This window comes from Halteromyces radiatus, assembly GCF_025201355.1.
Source record: "Halteromyces radiatus strain CBS 162.75 chromosome Unknown BX664scaffold_9, whole genome shotgun sequence".
Classification (NCBI taxonomy): Eukaryota; Fungi; Mucoromycota; class Mucoromycetes; order Mucorales; family Cunninghamellaceae; genus Halteromyces; species Halteromyces radiatus.
The window spans coordinates 445,969-464,973 of NW_026251695.1; the positions used below are offsets into that span (position 1 = coordinate 445,969).

Consider the following 19,005-nt stretch of genomic DNA (forward strand, 5'->3'; position numbering starts at 1 on the left):
TCTTGCCCCACAAAAATGGGCTAAGTGCGTCGGACAATGAAGCTGCAGCTACCTTTAGTGGTTATAAAAAAATGGGAGAGGCATTTTCACTTCCTTTTTCTTTTATTTTCAACACTCTTTTTTTCCTTCTTTCATTCCCACAGTCTATTTTTACCCTTTCTTTTTACTTTCTTTCTTGGATTTCCTTTTTACCTATAAGCTTAGCAAAACATTATGATACGGTTTAACTGTATTTTATTATGTTACTTTATCATTGCAGTTTTCATTCAAGTCCAGGCACAAACCATTCATGACGATGTAGTGGAGAATACTTACCGATTACCCGATCCCGTATTGGCTGACAACAACAACAATAACTATAAAGATAACATTCTAACCGACTTTTTGGTGGACGAGGAAGACGAAGAAGATGACGATTCTGTTGAAGAAGACGATGAAGACGATGAATTATCTACTACTTATGATATTGATGCTGAACCACTTCTGGAAGGCGGTTATTATGGATATGGTCAAAGCAAAGAACAAGAACAAGGTGATGAATTAGGTGAAGAACTTTATGTGGAATACGATGACGAAACTGATAATACGGACAATACTGGCTTACTTTTTGAAGATGATGAAGAACCTTTGGAATTTAAGAATAATGAAGATATCGATATCAATGAACTCTTATTTGAATCTAGTCAAAAGGATCAACAACAATATGATCATTCCCTGGTGGACGCGACACATCAACATATGGACGATTTATTAGGCAACGCACATGAAGCTTTGGATACTCAACCAAATGATGATGATAGCGATGATGATGAACATCCTGATCATTCTATAGATACAGATGATGCCACCTCTTTATTCCAAGATGATCCATTGACTCCTGAGGATCATACTCACGATATCGCACCACCACCACCACCTCCTCCTTCTCCTCATCATGATGACTTTATTTACACTCCTGATACTTCTTCTCAACATTCTCGATCTCATTATAAATTACCTTTGTTTGGTGTCTTACTGGTCCTTGTTCTTTTATACAAATCCAAAAATAAGGTAAATAGAATGAAATAAAAAGGAGTCGTGCGGAGATCGCTGTAATTAATCGCTTTTTTGGTTATATGTATGTAGAATCAAGGAGGTCGTAGTAAATTTTTAGAAAAGGAAGAAAATAAAGGATTACCGGTAAGAAAAACAGAAATAATAATAAACAAATAAACAAACTAATCCATCATTATATTTACTTTTTTTCATTTTTTTTTTTATTCATAGTTACATAACAAAGGTATACAAAAAAAGTATTTTTGGTTTTCAACAATAGTCTAATAAAGTATATTGTTATTATTTCATTAGATATTAATACCCCAGATATTGTGTCATACCCTACCAGTGCACCCACTGGTTCCATTCTATTGTCCTCACCTACCAAACAGGGATTTCCGACTATTATCAATCAAGAACAGCAGCCAACACAGCAGCAACCTCAACAACAACAACAGTCAATACACCAACAGCAACAAGAACAAAATGGGTTTCATGGATATTTGGGTCGTCGATCATCAGCTTCTTCAACAAATAGCGGACGACACCATTCATTATCGGGCGTAGCTGCAAGTGCTGTCGGAGTCCATGGTGGTCACACACGTCGTATTTCTTTAGGTCATCCAATACATCATGCTATCAAGGAATCAAAATGGGAAGAAGATTGGGATGAAAAAGTGGAAAAACATAGACAATGATCCTTAATATTATTCCTAATTGTTTTCTTCCATTCTTCAGCTTTAGTATATTCTCTGTTTACCCTTTTTTTCTACCTGTATATTCTCCTTTTCTCCTCCTTTTGTTTACCATCATTAATGATTATCCTTTTTTTTCATCTTCTTTAATTCTTCTCTTGTTATCCAATGAAAAAAATAAAAAATAATTGTGCACCTCTTTTTACTTTTTTAATTTCCTGAAATAGAATGAATATTTCATATATACAGACAAGTTGTGTGTTTTCTTTATTGTTTAAAAGAAGTAAGACTACAAAAACAAGTGTTGATCAATAATAATAGTAGTAACAATAATCGATTGTCAACAATCGAAGAAGCAGCCTGTTCTTGACAAAATCAGTACCACCTATTCTATCTATGACAATCATCATCAACAAAGGCAGTGAGATTATTTACATATCATGCCTGTCACCCTACGAAATTACCATAAAAATGCATCATCCTCCGTGCCACGTTGCTTGTCCAATATGGCAGATCATGTTCCTATCCATTCCTTTGTTCCAAAATTGATGCCCCTAGAGAAAACTGCATGGTAAATCAAGCGCCATTCTATCATGTGTATTAGTGATCGAGCTCCCAACCCCCCCTTTTTTTTTTTTGGAAAATGGAAAAAAAAGTAAGAATCGATAATGCAATAAATGTGATGATGTATTCTTAACTTTTCTGAACATACCATTGATCGTATCTGAAGTCATTGCCTTGATGATGACTGCCAAACGATATTTCGAAGGGACGATAGCTGTGTATTTGTCAGAATAGTCCATTATAGGTACCAAAAAAAAAAAAAAAAAAAGAGATTAGACAACAGCCCACCAATCGGTATAAATAACTTACAATAGCAATAAAGATGTCCATAAATAGTATTCCTTTTTTGATTGCCTCATATCCTGCTAGAGGCATCGCTGTTAGTTGACCTGTTGGTAGTCTTTTTCCATTTGATGAAGGCGACGTGACATCGATGATTTCAAAACTATCACCTATTTTAACAATAAAAAAAGGGGGTTAGTTTAATTACTACCTTTTCTTAATCCAGCCCAAATATACTAACCGCAATGCAAGATACTTTCTTCCAAAAGGATAACAGCCGATTCCACTTTCTTGATATTGTTTGTGATAATTATATTTCTCGAGAATCCAACACTACAATATGTGCCTGATGGATAAGGTAACAAAATATAAATATGTCTCCCTCTTTGTAATTATCTTTTTTTTTTTGTCAACTGCTTTGTTACCTTGGTCTATAATAACATCAAGAGATGTGAGAATACGCCTTGTGTCGCTATTTGATATATCGACTAATATATGTGAATCATTGCTTGCCATGAGAATATGAAGGGAGTACAATAAACTAAAAGACCTGAAAGAGATACCGCTGCCATGCGTATAGATGAGTATGAGGGAAACAAAGAAGGAGTCAGACTTCCACAAGAACAGAACTCTATGATTGACATCAAAAAGGATAATGAGTACGCGTGTATAATTCAACAATAGAAAAATATAGTTCCTCCTTCTTTATGTCCATTTCTTTTGTAACCCCATGATCACCGTTTTTTTTCATTTGTCCTTCCTTGTATTGCCAGACATAGCGATGAAGGTCTGATGTAGTGAGGGTTGTGTATCTCTAGTCAAAGTAACATAGCAGTCGATATTGTAAGCGCTGTTTTAACATCGTGAAAGAAAAGTTTCAAAGTAGAGAAAGAAAAAGAAGAAGAAAAAAAAAGAAATTTTTACTTTTTTAAATTGTGGTTTTGCGCAACCCAAAAATAGAAATTGAAGATAGAATGTTTTATTTTCATAATAAATTGATACTTTTTGTAAAAAAAAAAAAATTCCTTTTTATAAAAAAAATAGTCATTACTGTTCAAAATAAGGTTAATGCAATTTTTATATTTTGTGACCACAACTAGCCAACTCTTTAGCCTTTGCAGCCGTTAGTTCAATGGTTTGATTAGCCCAATTCATATAATAGTTTTTACACGAGTTGGTTTCAAAAGTTAGACATGCCTTCAAACCCGCCTTATTCACCTCAAAAGTCGTTTTACACGCTGGTTTATTGTGTGCGTAACATGCTTCTTTGCATTTTTCACCGGTAGCTGAAGCAGCATAACAATGATCATCAATGCCCGGATGGCATTGACACAACTCTTTCACCCCAAAGACATCGAGATCACATCGTTTTTTGTCAATACAGTTGTCATCCAAACCGAGATCACACTGGCACACTTTATGCGTGGCTGCTACAGAATATGGCTGATATCCACAATGCCAACCATAAGGGCATACGGCGCCATCAAAATCACAATCGTCTCCTGCATGGAGCGAGCACCGTCCGCCAATGCATTGCGCCCAATCCTCGCAAGGAATACCGCTGGAACAATCGTCTCCACCAAAGGCAGTGTGCTCACAGGTGGGATGATCAGTGAATGTTCGTTTATGGCAATATAAGCCAGGACAACACCTTTTCTGATCATTACACGGCTGCCTAAAATCCACACATGAGGAGGGAGCTGGGGGTTTTGCGGGTGGATAACGACAACCACATTTCTTATTTTCACACGTTTCTACACCTTTACCACTACATTTAGGACATCCGCTTGCATTGGTACATTTTTTTGGAGGGGGGGGACCAGTGACAAAAGCAGCAACGGTAGCATCCGCACAATAACAGTATTGAGAGTTACAAAAAGCGGTATCATAATTGGGATTCTTGCAATGCTTTATGTGATCATTACATATTTTATCAATCGGTTCGCTTTTGCAAGTAATTGCATGATTACCATCGCAAATAGGAGAAACCTCACCACCTGTAGTAGAACCAAGGAGAGCAAATACATTAAGTTTTTTATTAGGCGGGCACGGTTTATTGGATAGTGCGGAGCACTGAGTGAAAATAAGAGCACCCAAAATTAATACCAGTGGATACATCGTTTATAGAAAAAACAAATAAAAAAAAAGTGAAAATAAAATGAAATAAAATAAAATAAAAAATAAAAAAAGATGAAAATATAAACATAAAAAAAGAACTTTTTTTTTAAATAGGCAGAACGGATACTTTCTTGTTGAAAGACGCCAAGCAGTAGTTGCATGCAGGGATGTATGGATGATGAGGATAAAAGCTTTTAACAATGGCCCGATGTTTCTTAGAAGAAAAGGATGAAAAAAAGGGGTGGGTTTCCTGCGTTACTTCAACATAGGCTGATTGTTCATTTCCTTCTTCACATACAGTGATGACTCCTAGGGAGCTTATCCTCTCGATTCATGGACGATCAACGCTGCATGCATATCTTTCTCCACTCACTCACAGTGAACAAGTATCAAGGCTTTTCTTTTAATCGCTCATCATCGTTATTTTTTTTATAGAAAGGCAGGTTCGTTAAGGGGTTGAATTCCGACTACCGTTGAGAAAGATTGTGACTCATCCGTATCACCATCGTTGGTTGGATCACGTCTGTTGATTGAATATACAGTAAAGAGGATGCTTACGCTCTTTTTTTCTTTGTGCATGAAGTTTATTTTTCGTTTCTCGTTGCGATTAGAGACCTTAGGAGTCGTACATATTTGCGGTGATCCTTGTTTTATATTACGGAAATGGACGGTACTGATGATCCGTAGTTGATGATAGATGGTTGGAAAAAAAAGGGGTCGTGAACTTTTGTAGATTTTACAGGTGGTTGATGCATGCTCCAAGAACTCACATCTATCATCAGCACTCTTTTCTTTTTTTCTATTTACTACCTTCAAAATGATAGTGACTCTCATATGTCATGAAATCATCATTTAGGTTCAGGAGCATTTTATCAATAATGTCAGTTATAGATATCCCCTCCCTTTTTCTAAAGAAAAATAGAGCAAACAAAGAAATGAGTTACGGTTTTTGCCTATCTCTTTTTGTTTTTCAATATCCTTAAATGGAATAAATATTTCATTTGTCATAGATAATGTAGATAAGTTGTGTGTTTTCTTTATTATTCAAAAATAAGTAAGACTATAAAAGACAAGTGATGAAAAAAAAAAAAAAAAGAAAGATCGATTGTCAACACCACCAAAAGAAAAGCAGCCAATTGTTCTTGACAATATTAGTACCGCCTATTCTATCTATGACAATCATCATCAACAAAGGCAGTGAGTTTATTTGCATACTATGATCATCACACTACAAACTTGCCATAAAAATGCATTATCCTCCATGTCACGTTGCTTGTCAAATATGGTAGATCACGTCCCTATCCATTCCTTTGTCCCAGATTTGATGCCCCTAAAGAAAACTGCATGATAAATCAAGTGCCATTCTATCATGTGTATTAGTGATCGACCTCCCAACCCTTTTTTTTTTTTTTTTGAACATGGAAAAACAAGTAAGAATCGATAGTGCAATAAAAAAATGATGATGTATTCTTAACTTTTCTGAACATACCATTGATCGCATCTGAACCTATTACCTTGATGATGATTGCCAAACGATATTTCGAAAGGAGAATAGCCAAGTACTTGTCAGAATAGTCCATTACAAGTACCAAAAAAAAAAAAAGAGATTAGACAACAGCCACACCAATCGGTATAAATCACTTACAACAGCAATAAAGATATCCATAAATAGTGTTCCTTTTTTGATTGCCTCATATCCTACTAAGTGTATTGCTGTTAGTTGACCTATTGATAGTCTTTTTCCATTTGATGAAGGCGATATAACATCGATGATTTCAAAACTATCACCTATTTTAACAATAAAAAAAAAGGAGGTTAGTTTGATTACTACCTTTTCGTAATCCAGTCCAAATATACTAACCACAATGCAAGATACTTTCTTCCAAAAGGATAACAGCCGATTCCACTTCTTGATATTGTTTGTGATAATTATATTTCTCGAGAATCCAACACTACAATATGTCCCTGATAGATAAAGTAACAAAATGTAAATATGTCTTCCCCTTTGTAATAATCTTTTTTTTTTGCCAACTGCTTTGCTACCTTGCTCTATAATAACATCAAGAGACGTGAGAATACGCCTTGTATCGCTATTTGATATATCGATTAATATATGTGAATCATCGCCTGCCATGAGAATATGAAGGCAATACAATGAACTAAAAACCCGAAAGAGATTTTGCTACCATGTGTATAGATGAGTATGAGGAAAACAAAGAAGGAGACAGACTTCCACAAGAACAGAACTCTATGATTGACATCAAAAAGGATAATGAGTACGCGTGTATAATTCAACAACAGAATAATATAGTTCCTCTTTCTTTATGTCCATTTTTTTTCGCTACACCATGATCACCTTTTGTTTTCAATTGGGTCCTACTAGTATTCCTTTTTTTATATTGCCAGACATCGCGATGAAAGTTTGATGTAATGAGGGTTGTGTATCACTAGTCAAAGTAACATAGCAGTCGATATTGTAAGTGCTGTTTTAACAATGTGAAAAAAAGTTTCAAAGTAGAGAAAGAAAACGAACAAGCAAAAAAAAAAAAAAAAAATTCTACCTTTTAAATTGTGGTTTTGCGCAACCCAAAAATAGAAATTAAAAAAATATAATATTTTATTTTTATAAAAGATTTCCTTTTTATAAAAAAAAAAAAGTAATTACCGTTCAAAATAAGGTTCCTGCAATTTTTATATTTTGTGACCACAATCAGTCAACTTTTTAGCTATTGAATCAGTTATTGCAATGGTTTGATTAGCCCAATTCATATAATAGTTTTTACATGGTGAGTGCGCATCACTGCGTGTGTAACATGCTTTGCGGCATTGCTCACTGGTAGCTAAGCCAGCATAACAGTAATTGCCAATAGACTGGTGACATTGACATAACTCTTTCACCCCAAAGAAATCGAGATCACACCGGTCTTCCGTATAACATGTACCATCGTCTCGAAGCTGATCACAATGGCATATTTTATCCGCATTGATATCTTGACAACTCATTCCGTGGGGACATATGGCGCCATCAAAATCACAGTTGGATCCTCTTTTGAGCGAGCATCGCCCACCAATGCATTGCGACGTACCTTCACATGGAATACCGCTGGAACAGTCTTCTCCAATAAAGGCATTTTCCACGCAGACGGGAGGAGCAGCAGTACCGAATGATGGTCGCCAATGGCAATGTAACTCATCACAGCATCCTTTCTTATCACACCGCTGCCCATGATCGGCACATGAGGGTGGATCTACACATTCTTCGTTGATACATACTTTGCCAGGCGGACATGTGATACGACCAAAGTCAAACTTGACACCCAAAGAAAGAGTTGTACATCGGGGTGGGAGTAGACATTGACACGTGTTATTTTTACACGTTTTCACATTGTTATTAGCACATTCAGGACATTCGTTTGCATTGGTACATGTGTTTCGACGTATGCCATCAATCATAGAACTAGCAGTGGTGGCATTCATACATAAACAATAATGACCGTTACAGAAAGTGGTATTCCAATTGGGATTATTGCAATTATTTATATGAGCGTTACATGTTTCATCGATCGGTCGGGTTTTACAAGTAATTGCTCGATGATTGTCACCGCAAATAGGAGCAAAGTTACGATATAAAGACTTGAAGACAATGTTTTGACTTTGACTTCTATTTGGTGCACAATACAAATCGACTTGTGCAAAACACTGAGTCAAAAAAACTACTGCCCAAATGAATACAAGTACGTACATCGTTTGTAAAGTTTATAATAAAAAGAAGCTCAAAAAAAAAGAATCTCGTTTTTTCTTCCCACTTTTTTTTCATAAAAAAAAAAAACTGAATGGATGCATTTTCTCCTGATTTGACTTTATTGGAAGACGCCAAGCTAGCAGTAGCTGGTTGTAGAGACGCATGAAGGATGATGATAAAGGCTTTTAACTATGATCGGGTACTTCTCAGAAGGAAAAAAAAAGGAGCTTTCTGCAACATTTCAGTCGCGTACGGAGATGATCCCTGGGGAGATTTACTCCTCTTGACCCGTGGATGATCAACATTGTATGCATCTCTTTTCTTTCTTCAGTCACAAACTGAACAAATTAAGGGCTATTTTATTTTTTATAGAGAAGTAAGTTCATCAAGAGATTGAATTACAAAGATTGCAACTCATACATTTCACCATCGTTGGTTGGACCTCGTTTGTTGATTGGATACACAGAAAAGAGGATGCTTACACTCTTTTCTCCTTGTGCATCGCGTTTATTTTTCTTTTCTGCCTGGTGATTAGAGATCTTAGGAGTCGTATATATTTGCGGTGATCCTTGTTTTATAGTACGGAAACGGATGGTGCTGATGATCAACAGTTGATACTGGATGGTTGAAAAAAAAAGGAGTTGTGAACTTTTGTAGATTTTACAGGTGGTTGATGCATGCCCGACGAATTCACATCTATCATCAGCACTCTTTTTTTTTTTTTTTTCCTATTTACTACCTTCAAAGTGATAGTGACTCTCATATATCATGAAATCATCATTTAGGGTAAGGAGCATTTTATCAATAATGTTAGTTATAGATCCCCCCCTTTTTTTCTCTAAAAAGAATAAAGCTAACAAAGAAATGAGCTACGCTGCTGTCTATCTCTTTTTTCTTTTCCATATCTTTAAATGGAATGAATAGTTTCATTTGTCATAATATAATGTAGGTAAGCTGTCTGCTTTCTTTATTATTCAAAAATAAATAAGACTACAAAAAGCAAGTGATGATCAAAAAAAAACAAACTAATTTTCCAATGCCAACAAATGGGAAAGGGCCCAATCGCTTTTGACAAAGTAGCATCACCTATTCTACCTACAGAAATCATCATCAGAAAAATGTGAGCCTATTTGCAAATAATGATCGTCATACTACAAACTCTTCCATGCCACGTTGCTTACCTAATATGGTAGATCACATTCCTATCCATTTCGTTGTTCCAGATTTGATGCCCCTAGAGAAAACTGCATGGTAAGTCAAACGCCATTCTATCATGTGTGTTAGTGATCGATCTCCCAGCCATATTTCTTTTTTTTGAAAATGGAAAAACAAGTAAGAATCGATAATGCAATAAGGATGATGATGTATTCTTACTTTTATGAGCATACCATTGATCACATCTGAAGCTATTACCTTGAGGATGATTGCCAAACGATATTTCGAAAGGAGAATAGCTGAGCACTTGTCAGAATTGTCCATTACAAGTACCGAAAAAAAAGAGATTAGACAACAGCCCCCATCAATCGGTATAAATCACTTACAACAGCAATAAAGATGTCCATAAATATCATTCCATTTTTGACTGCCTCATATCCTACTAAGTGTATTGCCGTTAGTTGATCCATTGAAAGTCTTTTTCCATTCGATGAAGGCGACATGACATCGATGATTTCAAAACTATCACCTATTTTAACAATAAACCATAATGCAAGATACTTTCTTTCAAAAGGATAACAGCCGATTCCACTTCTTGATGTTGTTTGTGATAATTATATTTCTCGAGAATCCAACACTACAATATGTCTCTGATAGATAAAGTAACAAAATATAAATAAGTCTTCCCCTTTGTAATAATCTTTTTTTTTTTGTCAACTGCTTTGCTACCTTGCTCTATAATAACCTCAAGAGATGTGAGAATATGCCTTGTAGTACTATTTGATATATCGACTAATATATGTGAATCATTGCTTGCCATGAGAATATGAAGGGAGTACAATGAACTAAAAGACCTGAAAGAGATTCCGCCGCCATGCGTATAGATGAGCACGAGGGAAACAAAGAAAGAGGCAGACATCCGTAAGAACAGAGCTCTATGATTGACATCAAAAAGGATAATGAGTACGCGTGTATAATTCAACAACAGAATAATATAGTTTCTCTTTCTTTATGTCCAGTTTTTTTGCAACGCCATGATCACCTTTTTTTCAATTGAGTCCTTAGTATTCCTTTCCTTGTATTGCCAGACAGAGCGACGAAGGTCTGATGTAATGAGGGTTGTGTATCTCTGACCAAAATATCAATGGAACATAGCAATCGATATTGCAAGCGCTGTTTTAACAAAAACTGGAGTAACAAAAGTGAAAAAAAATTGAAAAGAAAAAGAAAAATGAAAATGAAAAAAGAAAAGTTCTATTTTTTAAATTGTGATTTTGCGCAACCGAAAAATAGAAATTAAAGAATATAATATTTTTATTTTCATAATAAATTGATAGCACTTTTTATAAAAAAAAATAGTCATTACCGTTCAAAATAAGGTTAATGCAATTTTTATATTTTGTGACCACACTCAGTCAACCTTCTAGCCAATGAATCAGTTATTTCAATGGTTTTATTTGACCAATTCATATAGTAGTTTTTACATGTGCCGGGTTCAAAAGTTCTACATGCCTGCAAACCCGCCAAATTCACGGTATAAGTCGTTTTGCACGCCGGTCTGTGTGCGTAACACGCTTCTTTGCATTTTTCACTGGTACCTGTGCCAGCATAACAATAATCGCCAATGCCCGGACGGCATTGACATAGCTCTTTCACCCCAAAGAAATCAAGATCACATTGTTTTCCGATGTAGCATTTGCCGTCTACCCAAGAATGATCACATTCGCATCTTCTATTCGTGCCCGTGACAAACACATTCACAGGTCCACAATGCGAACCATAAGGGCATACAGCGCCATCAAAATCACAATCGGAATGAAATTGGAGTGAGCACCGTCCGCGAATGCATTGCGATGTATCCTGGCAATGAATACCGCTGGAACAATCTTCTGTGTTAAAGGCAACGACCTCACAGGTGGGATGATCATTGAATGTCCGTTGATGGCAATAGCCATCACAACACCCTTTCTGACTACACGACTCGTGAAGCTTGGCACATGAGGAGGAGAAGGCGGAGGAGGAGGGAGCTGGGGGTTTTGCGGGCGGATAATCACAACCACATTTCTTATTTTTACACGCTTTCACACGGTTACCACTACATTTAGGACATTCGCTTGCATTGGTGCATGTTTTTGGAAGTATGGAAGCGAGATAAGGGTCAGTAGAATTCCCGCAGTAGCAAACTTGGTCGAGACAGAGAGCGGTATGCCAATTGGGATTATCGCAATTCTTTATATGGGTATTACATGTTTCATCAATCAGTTTGTTTTTACAGGTAACCAGTTGATGATTATTATCGCAAATAGGAGAAATGATTTGAAGTATACCAGACAAAAAAGATTTACTCTCTTTATATTCTTTAAGTGTATTTAACGGACAAGGCTTATTGGATTGTGCGGAGCACCAAGTGAAAAATAAGACCACCCAAATTAATACCAGCCGATACATCGTTTATAATAATAATAGAAAAAAAATAAAAAAATAAAAAAAAGAAACTTTTTTTAAATAGGCAGAACGGATACACTTTCTGGTGATTTGAGTTTGTTGGAAGATGGCAAGTTACAAGTAGCTGGATACAGGGATGCATCAATGCTGATGATAAATGCTTTTAACTATGATCGGATGCTTTCTCAGAAGAAGGAAAAAAAAAAACTTTTTTTTTTTTTTTTTTTTTTTTTTGCGTCTCTTCAACAAAGGCGTAAACGCCCACTTCATCTTCCCCTACGGTGACGATCGCTAGGGAGGTTCGCCCCTGTTGATTCCCTCTTGATCAGTATTATATGCATATCTTTATTTCTCCATTCACAAACTGAACAAATCATGACCACGGTTTTTTAATCCCTCACTATCGTTATTTCTTTTATAAAGAATGCTCATTAAGAGATTGAATTTCGACTATCATCGACAAAGGTTGCAACTCATACAGTTCACCATGTTGATTGAATATACAGAAAAGAGATGCTTACACTCTTTTTTCCTTGTGCATCGCGTTTATTTTTCTTTTCTGCTTGGTGATTAGAGACCTTAGGAGTCGTATATATTTGTGGTGATCCTTGTTTTATAGTACGAAAATGGATAATGTTAATGATCAATAGTTGATGATAGATGACTGGAAAAAAAGGGGTGGTGAGCTTTTGCAGACCTTACAGGTGGTTGATGCATGCCCCACGAATTCACATCTATCATCAGCACTCTTTTTTTCTTTTTTCTATTTACTACCTTCAAAGTGATAGTGACTCTCATATATCATGAAATCATCATTTAGATTAAGGAGCATTTTATCAATAATGTCAGTTATAGATCCTCCCCTTTTTTTTTTCTCTAAAAAGAATAAAGCGAACAAAGAAATGAGCTACGCTGCTGTCTACCTCTTTTTACTTTTCCATATACTTGAATGGGATGAATAGTTTCATTTGTCATAGTATAACGTAAATAAGTTGTGTGTTTTCTTTATTATTCAAAAATAAATAAGACTACAAAAACAAGTGATGATCAAAAAAAAAAAAAACTGATTTTCCAATCACAACAAACGGGAAAGAGCCCAATCGCTTTTGACAAAGTAGTATCGCCTATTCTACCTACAGCAATCATCATCAGAAAAATGTGAGCCTATTTGCAAATAATGATCATCATAGTACAAACTTGCCGTAAAAATGCATCATCTTCCATACCACGTTGGTTACCTAATATGGTAGGTCACATTTCTATCCATTCCCTTGTTCCAGATTTGATGCCCCTAGAGAAAACTGCATGGTAAATCAAACGCCATTCTATCATGTGTATTAGTGATCGGTCTCCCAGTCCTATTTTTTTTTGAAAATGGAAAAAACAAGAATCGATAATGCAATAAGTAATGATGATGCATTCTTACTTTTCTGAGCATGCCATTGATCGCATCTGAAGCTATTGTCCCGATAATGATGATGACATTGTAGCCAAATGGTCCTTCAAAGAGAGAATAGTAGAGTGCTTGTCACGATAGTCCCCAAAAAAAGATTAGACAACAGTCACATCAATCAGCATGAATCACTTACAACAGCAATACAGATATCCATAAATAGTGTTCCATTTGGTTGCCTCATATCCTGCTAAGGGTATTGCCGTTAGTTGACCTATTGATAGTATTTTTCCACTTGATGAAGGCGACATAACTTCGGTGATTTCAAAACTATCACCTAACTTAACAATATAAAAAAAAAGGGAGAGTTCAATTACTACCTCGTTTTAATCCAGCCCAAATATACTAACCGCAATGCAAGATACTTTCTTCCAAAAGGATAACAGCCGATTCCACTTTCCTGATATTGTTTGTGATAACTATATTTCTCGAGAATCCAACACTACAATATGTCCCTGATAGATAAAGTAACAAAATATAAATAAGTCTTCCCCTTTGTAATAATCTTTTTTTTTCTCAACTGCTTGCTACCTTGTTCTATAATAACATCAAGAGATGTGAGAATACGCGTTTTATTACTATTTGATATATCGACTAATATATGTGAATCATTGCTTGCCATGAGAACATGAAGTCAATACAATGAATTGAAAGAGATTCCGCCGCCATGCGTATAGATGAGTATGAGAGAAACAAAGAAGATGGCAGACTTCCACAAGAACAGAACTCTATGATTGACATCAAAAAGGATAGTGAGTACGCGTGTATAATTCAACAACAGAATAATATAGTTCCTCTTTCTTTATGTCCATTTTTTTTTGCAATCCCATGATCACCTTTTTTTTTCAATTGGGTCCTTAGTATTCCTTTCCTTGTGCTGCCAGACATAGCGATGAAGGTCTGATATAATGAGGGTTGTGTATCACTAGTCCAAGTAACATAGCAATCGATATTGTAAGCGCTGTTTTAACAATGTGAAAAAAAAGTTTCAAAGTAGAGAAAGAAAAAGAAGAAGGAAAAAAAAAGAAATTCTGCTTTTTTAAATTGTCGTTTTGCGCAACCCAAAAATAGAAATTAAAGATAGAATTGTTTTATTTTCATAATAAATTGATAGCACTTATTGTAAAAAGATATCTCTCTTATAAAAAATAAATATGATAACTACTATTCAAATTATAGAGTTCCGTGCAGTTTTTATATTTTGTGACCACATTTAGTCAACATTCCAGCCAATAAATCAGGTATTTCAATGGTTTGATTAAACCGATTTATATAATAGTTTTTACATGAGTCGGTTTTATAAGTTTTACATCCTTTGAGACCCGCCAAATTCACAGTATAAGTCGTTTCGCACGCCGGTCTGTGTGCGAAACATGCTTCTTTGCATTTTTCACTGGTAGCTGAACCAGCATAACAATGGCCGCCAATTTCCGGATGGCATTGACATAGCTCTTTCACCCCAAAGTGATCGAGTTCACATCGTTTTTTCCTAGAACATGTACCATCCCACCGATAACGATCACAAGTGCATATTTTATTCGCAGTTTCACAATGCATATCATAAGGGCATACAGCACCATCAAAATCACAATTGGCTCCTTCTTGGAGCGAGCACTTTCCGCCAATGCATTGCGACGTACCGTAGCAAGTAATACCACTGGAACAATCTTCTCCACTAAGGGCATTGTGCTGACAGGTGGGATAATCCTCGAATGAACGTTGAATGCAATATAAGCCAGGACAACACTTTTTCTGATCATCACACCGCTGCCTAAGGTCGACACATGAGGAAGGACCTGGGGGTTTTGCGAGTGGGTAACTACAACCACATTTCTTATTTTTACACATCTTTTCGCCTTTATTACTACATTTAGGACATTCGCTTGCTTTGGTACATGTGTTTAGAGGTTTGGAACCAGTTAAAACGCCAGCGACGGTAGCGTTGGCTGCGCAGAGACAATATCCATCTTTACAGAAAGCGGTACCGTAATTGGGATTCTTGCATTGCTTTATGTGAGTATTACATATTTCATCAATCGGTTCGCTTTTGCAAAAAATTGCATGATCACCATCGCAAATAGCAGAAACCACATGAAAACCAAAGATATTAAGGTCAGTAGATTTATTTTTTAACAGACAAGAATTTTTGGATTGTGCGGAGCACCAAGTGAAAAATAAGACCACCCAAATTAATACCAGTCGATACATCGTTTAATAATAATAATAATAAAAAAACAATAAAAAAATAAAAAGAAGAAACTTTTTAAATAGGCAGAACGGATACATTTCCTCATGATTTGAATTTATTGCAAGACGCCAAGCTAGCAGCAATTGGATGTAGGGATGCATAAAGGATGATGATAAAGGCTTTTAACCATGATCGGGTGCTTCTCAGAAAAAAAAAAAAAAAAAAAAGAGGAGCTTTCTGCATCATTTCAGCCAAGTACAGAGATGATCCCTGGGGAGATTTGCTCCTCTTGATCCGTGGACGATCAACATTGTATGCATCTCTTTCTTTCTTCAGTCACAAACTGAACAAGTTAAGGACTATTTTATTTTTTATAGAGAAGTAAGTTCATCAAGAGATTGAATTACAAAGATTGCAACTCATACAATTCACCATTATTGATTACATCTCGTTCGTTGATCGGATACACAGAAAAGAGGATGCTTATACCAGTTTTTCCCTTGTGAATCGTGTTTACCTTTTCTTCTTCTGCGCTGTGATTAGAGACCTCGTTGCATTGGAGGTCGAACATATCTGCGGTGATCCTTGTTTTGTATTACGGAAATGGATGGTGCTGATGATCAGTAGTTGATGATGAATGGTTGGAAAAAAAAAGGGATTGTGAACTTCTGTAGATTTAACAGGGTGGTTGATGCACGCCCCACGAATTCACATCTATAATCAGCACCCTTTTCTTTCTTTTTTTTTTCTATTTACTACCTTCAAAGTGATAGTGACTCTCATATATCACGAAGTCATCATTTAGGTTAAGGAGCATTTTATCAATAATGTCAATTATAGATTCCCCCCTTTTTTTAAAGAAAAATAGAGCAAACAAAGAAATGAGATACGCTTTTTGCCTACCTCTTTTTATTTTTCAATATCCTTAAATGGAATAAATATTTCATTTGTCATAGATAATGTAGATAAGTTGCGTGTTTTCTTTATTATTCAAAAATAAGTAAGACTATAAAAGACAAGTGATGACCAAAAAAAAAAAAAAAAAAAAAGGAAGATCGATTGTCAACACCACCAAAAGAAAAGCAGTCAATTGTTCTTGACAAGATCAGTACCGCTTATTCTACCAACAGCAATCATCATCAACAAAGGCAGTGAGTTTATTTGCATATCATGATCATCACTCTGCCATAAAACCGCATCATCCTCCACGCCACGTGCTGTCGATCGTCTAATATGGTAGATCACGTTCCTATCCATTCCCTTGTTCCATATTTGATACCCCTAGAGAAAACTGCATGGTAAATCAAACGCCATTCTATCATGTGTGTTAGTGATCGATCTCCCAACCCTATTTTTTTTTTTTTTTTTGAAAATTGAAAACCAAGTAAGAATCGATGCAATAAGGATGATGATGTATTCTTTTCTGAGCATACCATTGATCGCATCTGAAGCTATTGTCTTGATAACGATGATGACATTATAGCCAAATGGTCCTTCAAAGAGAGAATAGTAGAGTGCTTGTCACGATAGTCCCAAAAAAAAAAGATTAAACAACAATCACATCAATCAGCATGAATCACTTACAATAGCAATACAGATATCCGTAAATAGTGTTCCATTTGGTTGCCTTATATCCCGCTAAGAGTATTGCCGTTAGGCGACTTGTTCATAGCTTTTTCCATTATAAAATCGACACAGAGTTAACAATTTCAAATACTATCAGCCTACATAGTGTAGCGGTCATTTTATTAAAAAAAAGAAGAGGTTTAGTTTAATTACTACCTTGTTCTGATCGAGCCCAAATACATTAACCGCAGTGCAAGGCGCTTATTTCCAAAAAGAGCAGAATTACCTTAGATATACCATTCCGAATGACTACCAGATTCCATTTCTTTTTCTGGTGAGTAGCATACTATAGTGCGTCCCTGATAAACAAAGTATCACAATGCCGATAAGTCGTCCCCTTTGTTATTTTTTTTTGTCAACTGCTTTGCTACCTTGCTCTATAATAACATCAAGAGATGTGAGAATATGCCTTGTATGACTATTTGATATATCGACTAATATATGTGAATCATTGCTTGCCATGAGAATATGAAGGCAGTATAGACGAAAAGACCTGAAAGAGATTCCGGCGACATGCGTATAGCTGAGCATGAGGGAAACAAAGACAGAGGCAGACATCCGTAAGAACAGAACTCTATGATTGACATCAAAAAGTATAATGAGCACGCGTGTATAATTCAACAACAGAATAATATAGTTCCTCTTTCTTTATGTCCATTTTCTTTCGCTACACCATGATCACCTTTTGTTTTCAATTGGGTCCTACTAGTATTCCTTTTTTTATATTGCCAGACATCGCGATGAAAGTTTGATGTAATGAGGGTTCTGTATCACTAGTCAAAGTAACATAGCAGTCGATATTGTAAGTGCTGTTTTAGCAATGTGAAAAAAAGTTTCAAAGTAGAGAAAGAAAACGAAGAAGCAAAAAAAAAAAAAAAAAAAAAAATAGAAATTCTACCTTTTAAATTGTGGTTTTGCGCAACCCAAAAATAGAAATTAAAAAAATATAATATTTTATTTTTATAAAAGATTTCCTTTTTATAAAAAAAAGTAATTACCGTTCAAAATAAGGTTCCTGCAATTTTTATATTTTGTGACCACAATCAGTCAACTTTTTAGCTATTGAATCAGTTATTGCAATGGTTTGATTAGCCCAATTCATATAATAGTTTTTACATGGTGAGTGCGCATCACTGTGTGCGTAACATGCTTTACGGCATTGCTCACTGGTAGTTAAGCCAGCATAACAATAATTGCCAATAGACTGGTGACATTGACATAACTCTTTCACCCCAAAGAAATCGAGATCACACCGGTCTTCCGTATAACATGTACCATCAACCGACAGACGATGATCACAAAGGCACATTTTATTCGTGCCGTGTTCAAAAACGTTCACATGACCACAAAGAAAACCATAAGGGCATACGGCGCCATCAAAATCACAGTCTGATCCTCCTTGGACCGAGCACCGCCCGCGAATACATTGCGACGTACCCTCGCAAGGAATACCGCTGGAACAATCTTCTCCAGTAAAGGCATTTTGCACGCAGATGGGAGTAGCAGCACCGAATGATGTTCGTTGATGGCAATATAAGCCATCACAGCACCCTTTCTGACGACACTGTTGCCCATGACCAGCACATGTGGGCGGATCTACGCATTTTTCTTCAATACATACTTTGCCAGGCCGACATGTGATACGGCCAGGGTCGAATTTGGGACCCAAGGGAAGAATTGTGCATTTGGGCGGTTGTCGACA

General features: G+C 36.0%; 11 protein-coding genes across 11 annotated transcripts; 1 reads left to right on the forward strand and 10 right to left on the reverse strand.

Moving 5' to 3' along the window:
* The first annotated feature begins 18 nt into the window (after positions 1 to 18).
* Positions 19 to 1,943, forward strand: BX664DRAFT_341765 (uncharacterized protein). The gene is made up of 4 exons (XM_051547053.1): positions 19 to 1,050; positions 1,126 to 1,179; positions 1,267 to 1,279; positions 1,348 to 1,943. Exons 1-4 carry the CDS (start codon positions 214 to 216, stop codon positions 1,731 to 1,733), a joined length of 1,290 nt encoding a protein of 429 aa, XP_051396624.1. The 5' UTR covers positions 19 to 213; the 3' UTR covers positions 1,734 to 1,943.
* A 61-nt stretch (positions 1,944 to 2,004) lies between these two features.
* On the reverse strand, positions 2,005 to 3,092 carry BX664DRAFT_317793 (uncharacterized protein; the record flags this gene model as incomplete). The annotated part of the gene is made up of 4 exons (XM_051542762.1): positions 2,005 to 2,019; positions 2,604 to 2,746; positions 2,818 to 2,922; positions 3,002 to 3,092. The coding sequence occupies 4 exons, from the start codon at positions 3,090 to 3,092 to the stop codon at positions 2,005 to 2,007; spliced, it is 354 nt and encodes a 117-aa protein (XP_051396625.1).
* A 561-nt stretch (positions 3,093 to 3,653) lies between these two features.
* Positions 3,654 to 4,694, reverse strand: BX664DRAFT_317794 (uncharacterized protein; the record flags this gene model as incomplete). Its single annotated transcript, XM_051542763.1, has 1 exon — positions 3,654 to 4,694. The coding sequence occupies one exon, from the start codon at positions 4,692 to 4,694 to the stop codon at positions 3,654 to 3,656; it is 1,041 nt and encodes a 346-aa protein (XP_051396626.1).
* Positions 4,695 to 5,984: 1,290 nt separating this feature from the next.
* BX664DRAFT_317795 (uncharacterized protein) lies at positions 5,985 to 6,828 on the reverse strand (the record flags this gene model as incomplete). Its single annotated transcript, XM_051542764.1, has 4 exons — positions 5,985 to 6,034; positions 6,184 to 6,256; positions 6,340 to 6,482; positions 6,738 to 6,828. The coding sequence occupies 4 exons, from the start codon at positions 6,826 to 6,828 to the stop codon at positions 5,985 to 5,987; spliced, it is 357 nt and encodes a 118-aa protein (XP_051396627.1).
* An 851-nt stretch (positions 6,829 to 7,679) lies between these two features.
* On the reverse strand, positions 7,680 to 7,994 carry BX664DRAFT_249448 (uncharacterized protein; the record flags this gene model as incomplete). The annotated part of the gene is made up of 1 exon (XM_051540277.1): positions 7,680 to 7,994. A coding segment is annotated over one exon (315 nt), but the record flags the coding sequence as incomplete, so codon positions are not given.
* An 840-nt stretch (positions 7,995 to 8,834) lies between these two features.
* BX664DRAFT_388870 (uncharacterized protein) lies at positions 8,835 to 10,411 on the reverse strand (the record flags this gene model as incomplete). Its single annotated transcript, XM_051549499.1, has 4 exons — positions 8,835 to 9,053; positions 9,811 to 9,897; positions 9,978 to 10,120; positions 10,321 to 10,411. 4 exons carry the CDS (start codon positions 10,409 to 10,411, stop codon positions 8,835 to 8,837), a joined length of 540 nt encoding a protein of 179 aa, XP_051396629.1.
* A 572-nt stretch (positions 10,412 to 10,983) lies between these two features.
* BX664DRAFT_376668 (uncharacterized protein) lies at positions 10,984 to 12,039 on the reverse strand (the record flags this gene model as incomplete). Its single annotated transcript, XM_051548737.1, has 1 exon — positions 10,984 to 12,039. One exon carries the CDS (start codon positions 12,037 to 12,039, stop codon positions 10,984 to 10,986), a length of 1,056 nt encoding a protein of 351 aa, XP_051396630.1.
* A 1,072-nt stretch (positions 12,040 to 13,111) lies between these two features.
* BX664DRAFT_388871 (uncharacterized protein) lies at positions 13,112 to 14,111 on the reverse strand (the record flags this gene model as incomplete). Its single annotated transcript, XM_051549500.1, has 5 exons — positions 13,112 to 13,165; positions 13,463 to 13,536; positions 13,704 to 13,766; positions 13,840 to 13,944; positions 14,021 to 14,111. 5 exons carry the CDS (start codon positions 14,109 to 14,111, stop codon positions 13,112 to 13,114), a joined length of 387 nt encoding a protein of 128 aa, XP_051396631.1.
* Positions 14,112 to 14,683: 572 nt separating this feature from the next.
* Positions 14,684 to 15,697, reverse strand: BX664DRAFT_317800 (uncharacterized protein; the record flags this gene model as incomplete). Its single annotated transcript, XM_051542765.1, has 1 exon — positions 14,684 to 15,697. The coding sequence occupies one exon, from the start codon at positions 15,695 to 15,697 to the stop codon at positions 14,684 to 14,686; it is 1,014 nt and encodes a 337-aa protein (XP_051396632.1).
* Positions 15,698 to 16,763: 1,066 nt separating this feature from the next.
* On the reverse strand, positions 16,764 to 17,765 carry BX664DRAFT_317801 (uncharacterized protein; the record flags this gene model as incomplete). The annotated part of the gene is made up of 4 exons (XM_051542766.1): positions 16,764 to 16,958; positions 17,262 to 17,315; positions 17,460 to 17,503; positions 17,675 to 17,765. 4 exons carry the CDS (start codon positions 17,763 to 17,765, stop codon positions 16,764 to 16,766), a joined length of 384 nt encoding a protein of 127 aa, XP_051396633.1.
* Positions 17,766 to 18,603: 838 nt separating this feature from the next.
* BX664DRAFT_246983 (uncharacterized protein) lies at positions 18,604 to 18,951 on the reverse strand (the record flags this gene model as incomplete). The annotated part of the gene is made up of 1 exon (XM_051540260.1): positions 18,604 to 18,951. A coding segment is annotated over one exon (348 nt), but the record flags the coding sequence as incomplete, so codon positions are not given.
* Between the last annotated feature and the right edge of the window lie 54 nt (positions 18,952 to 19,005).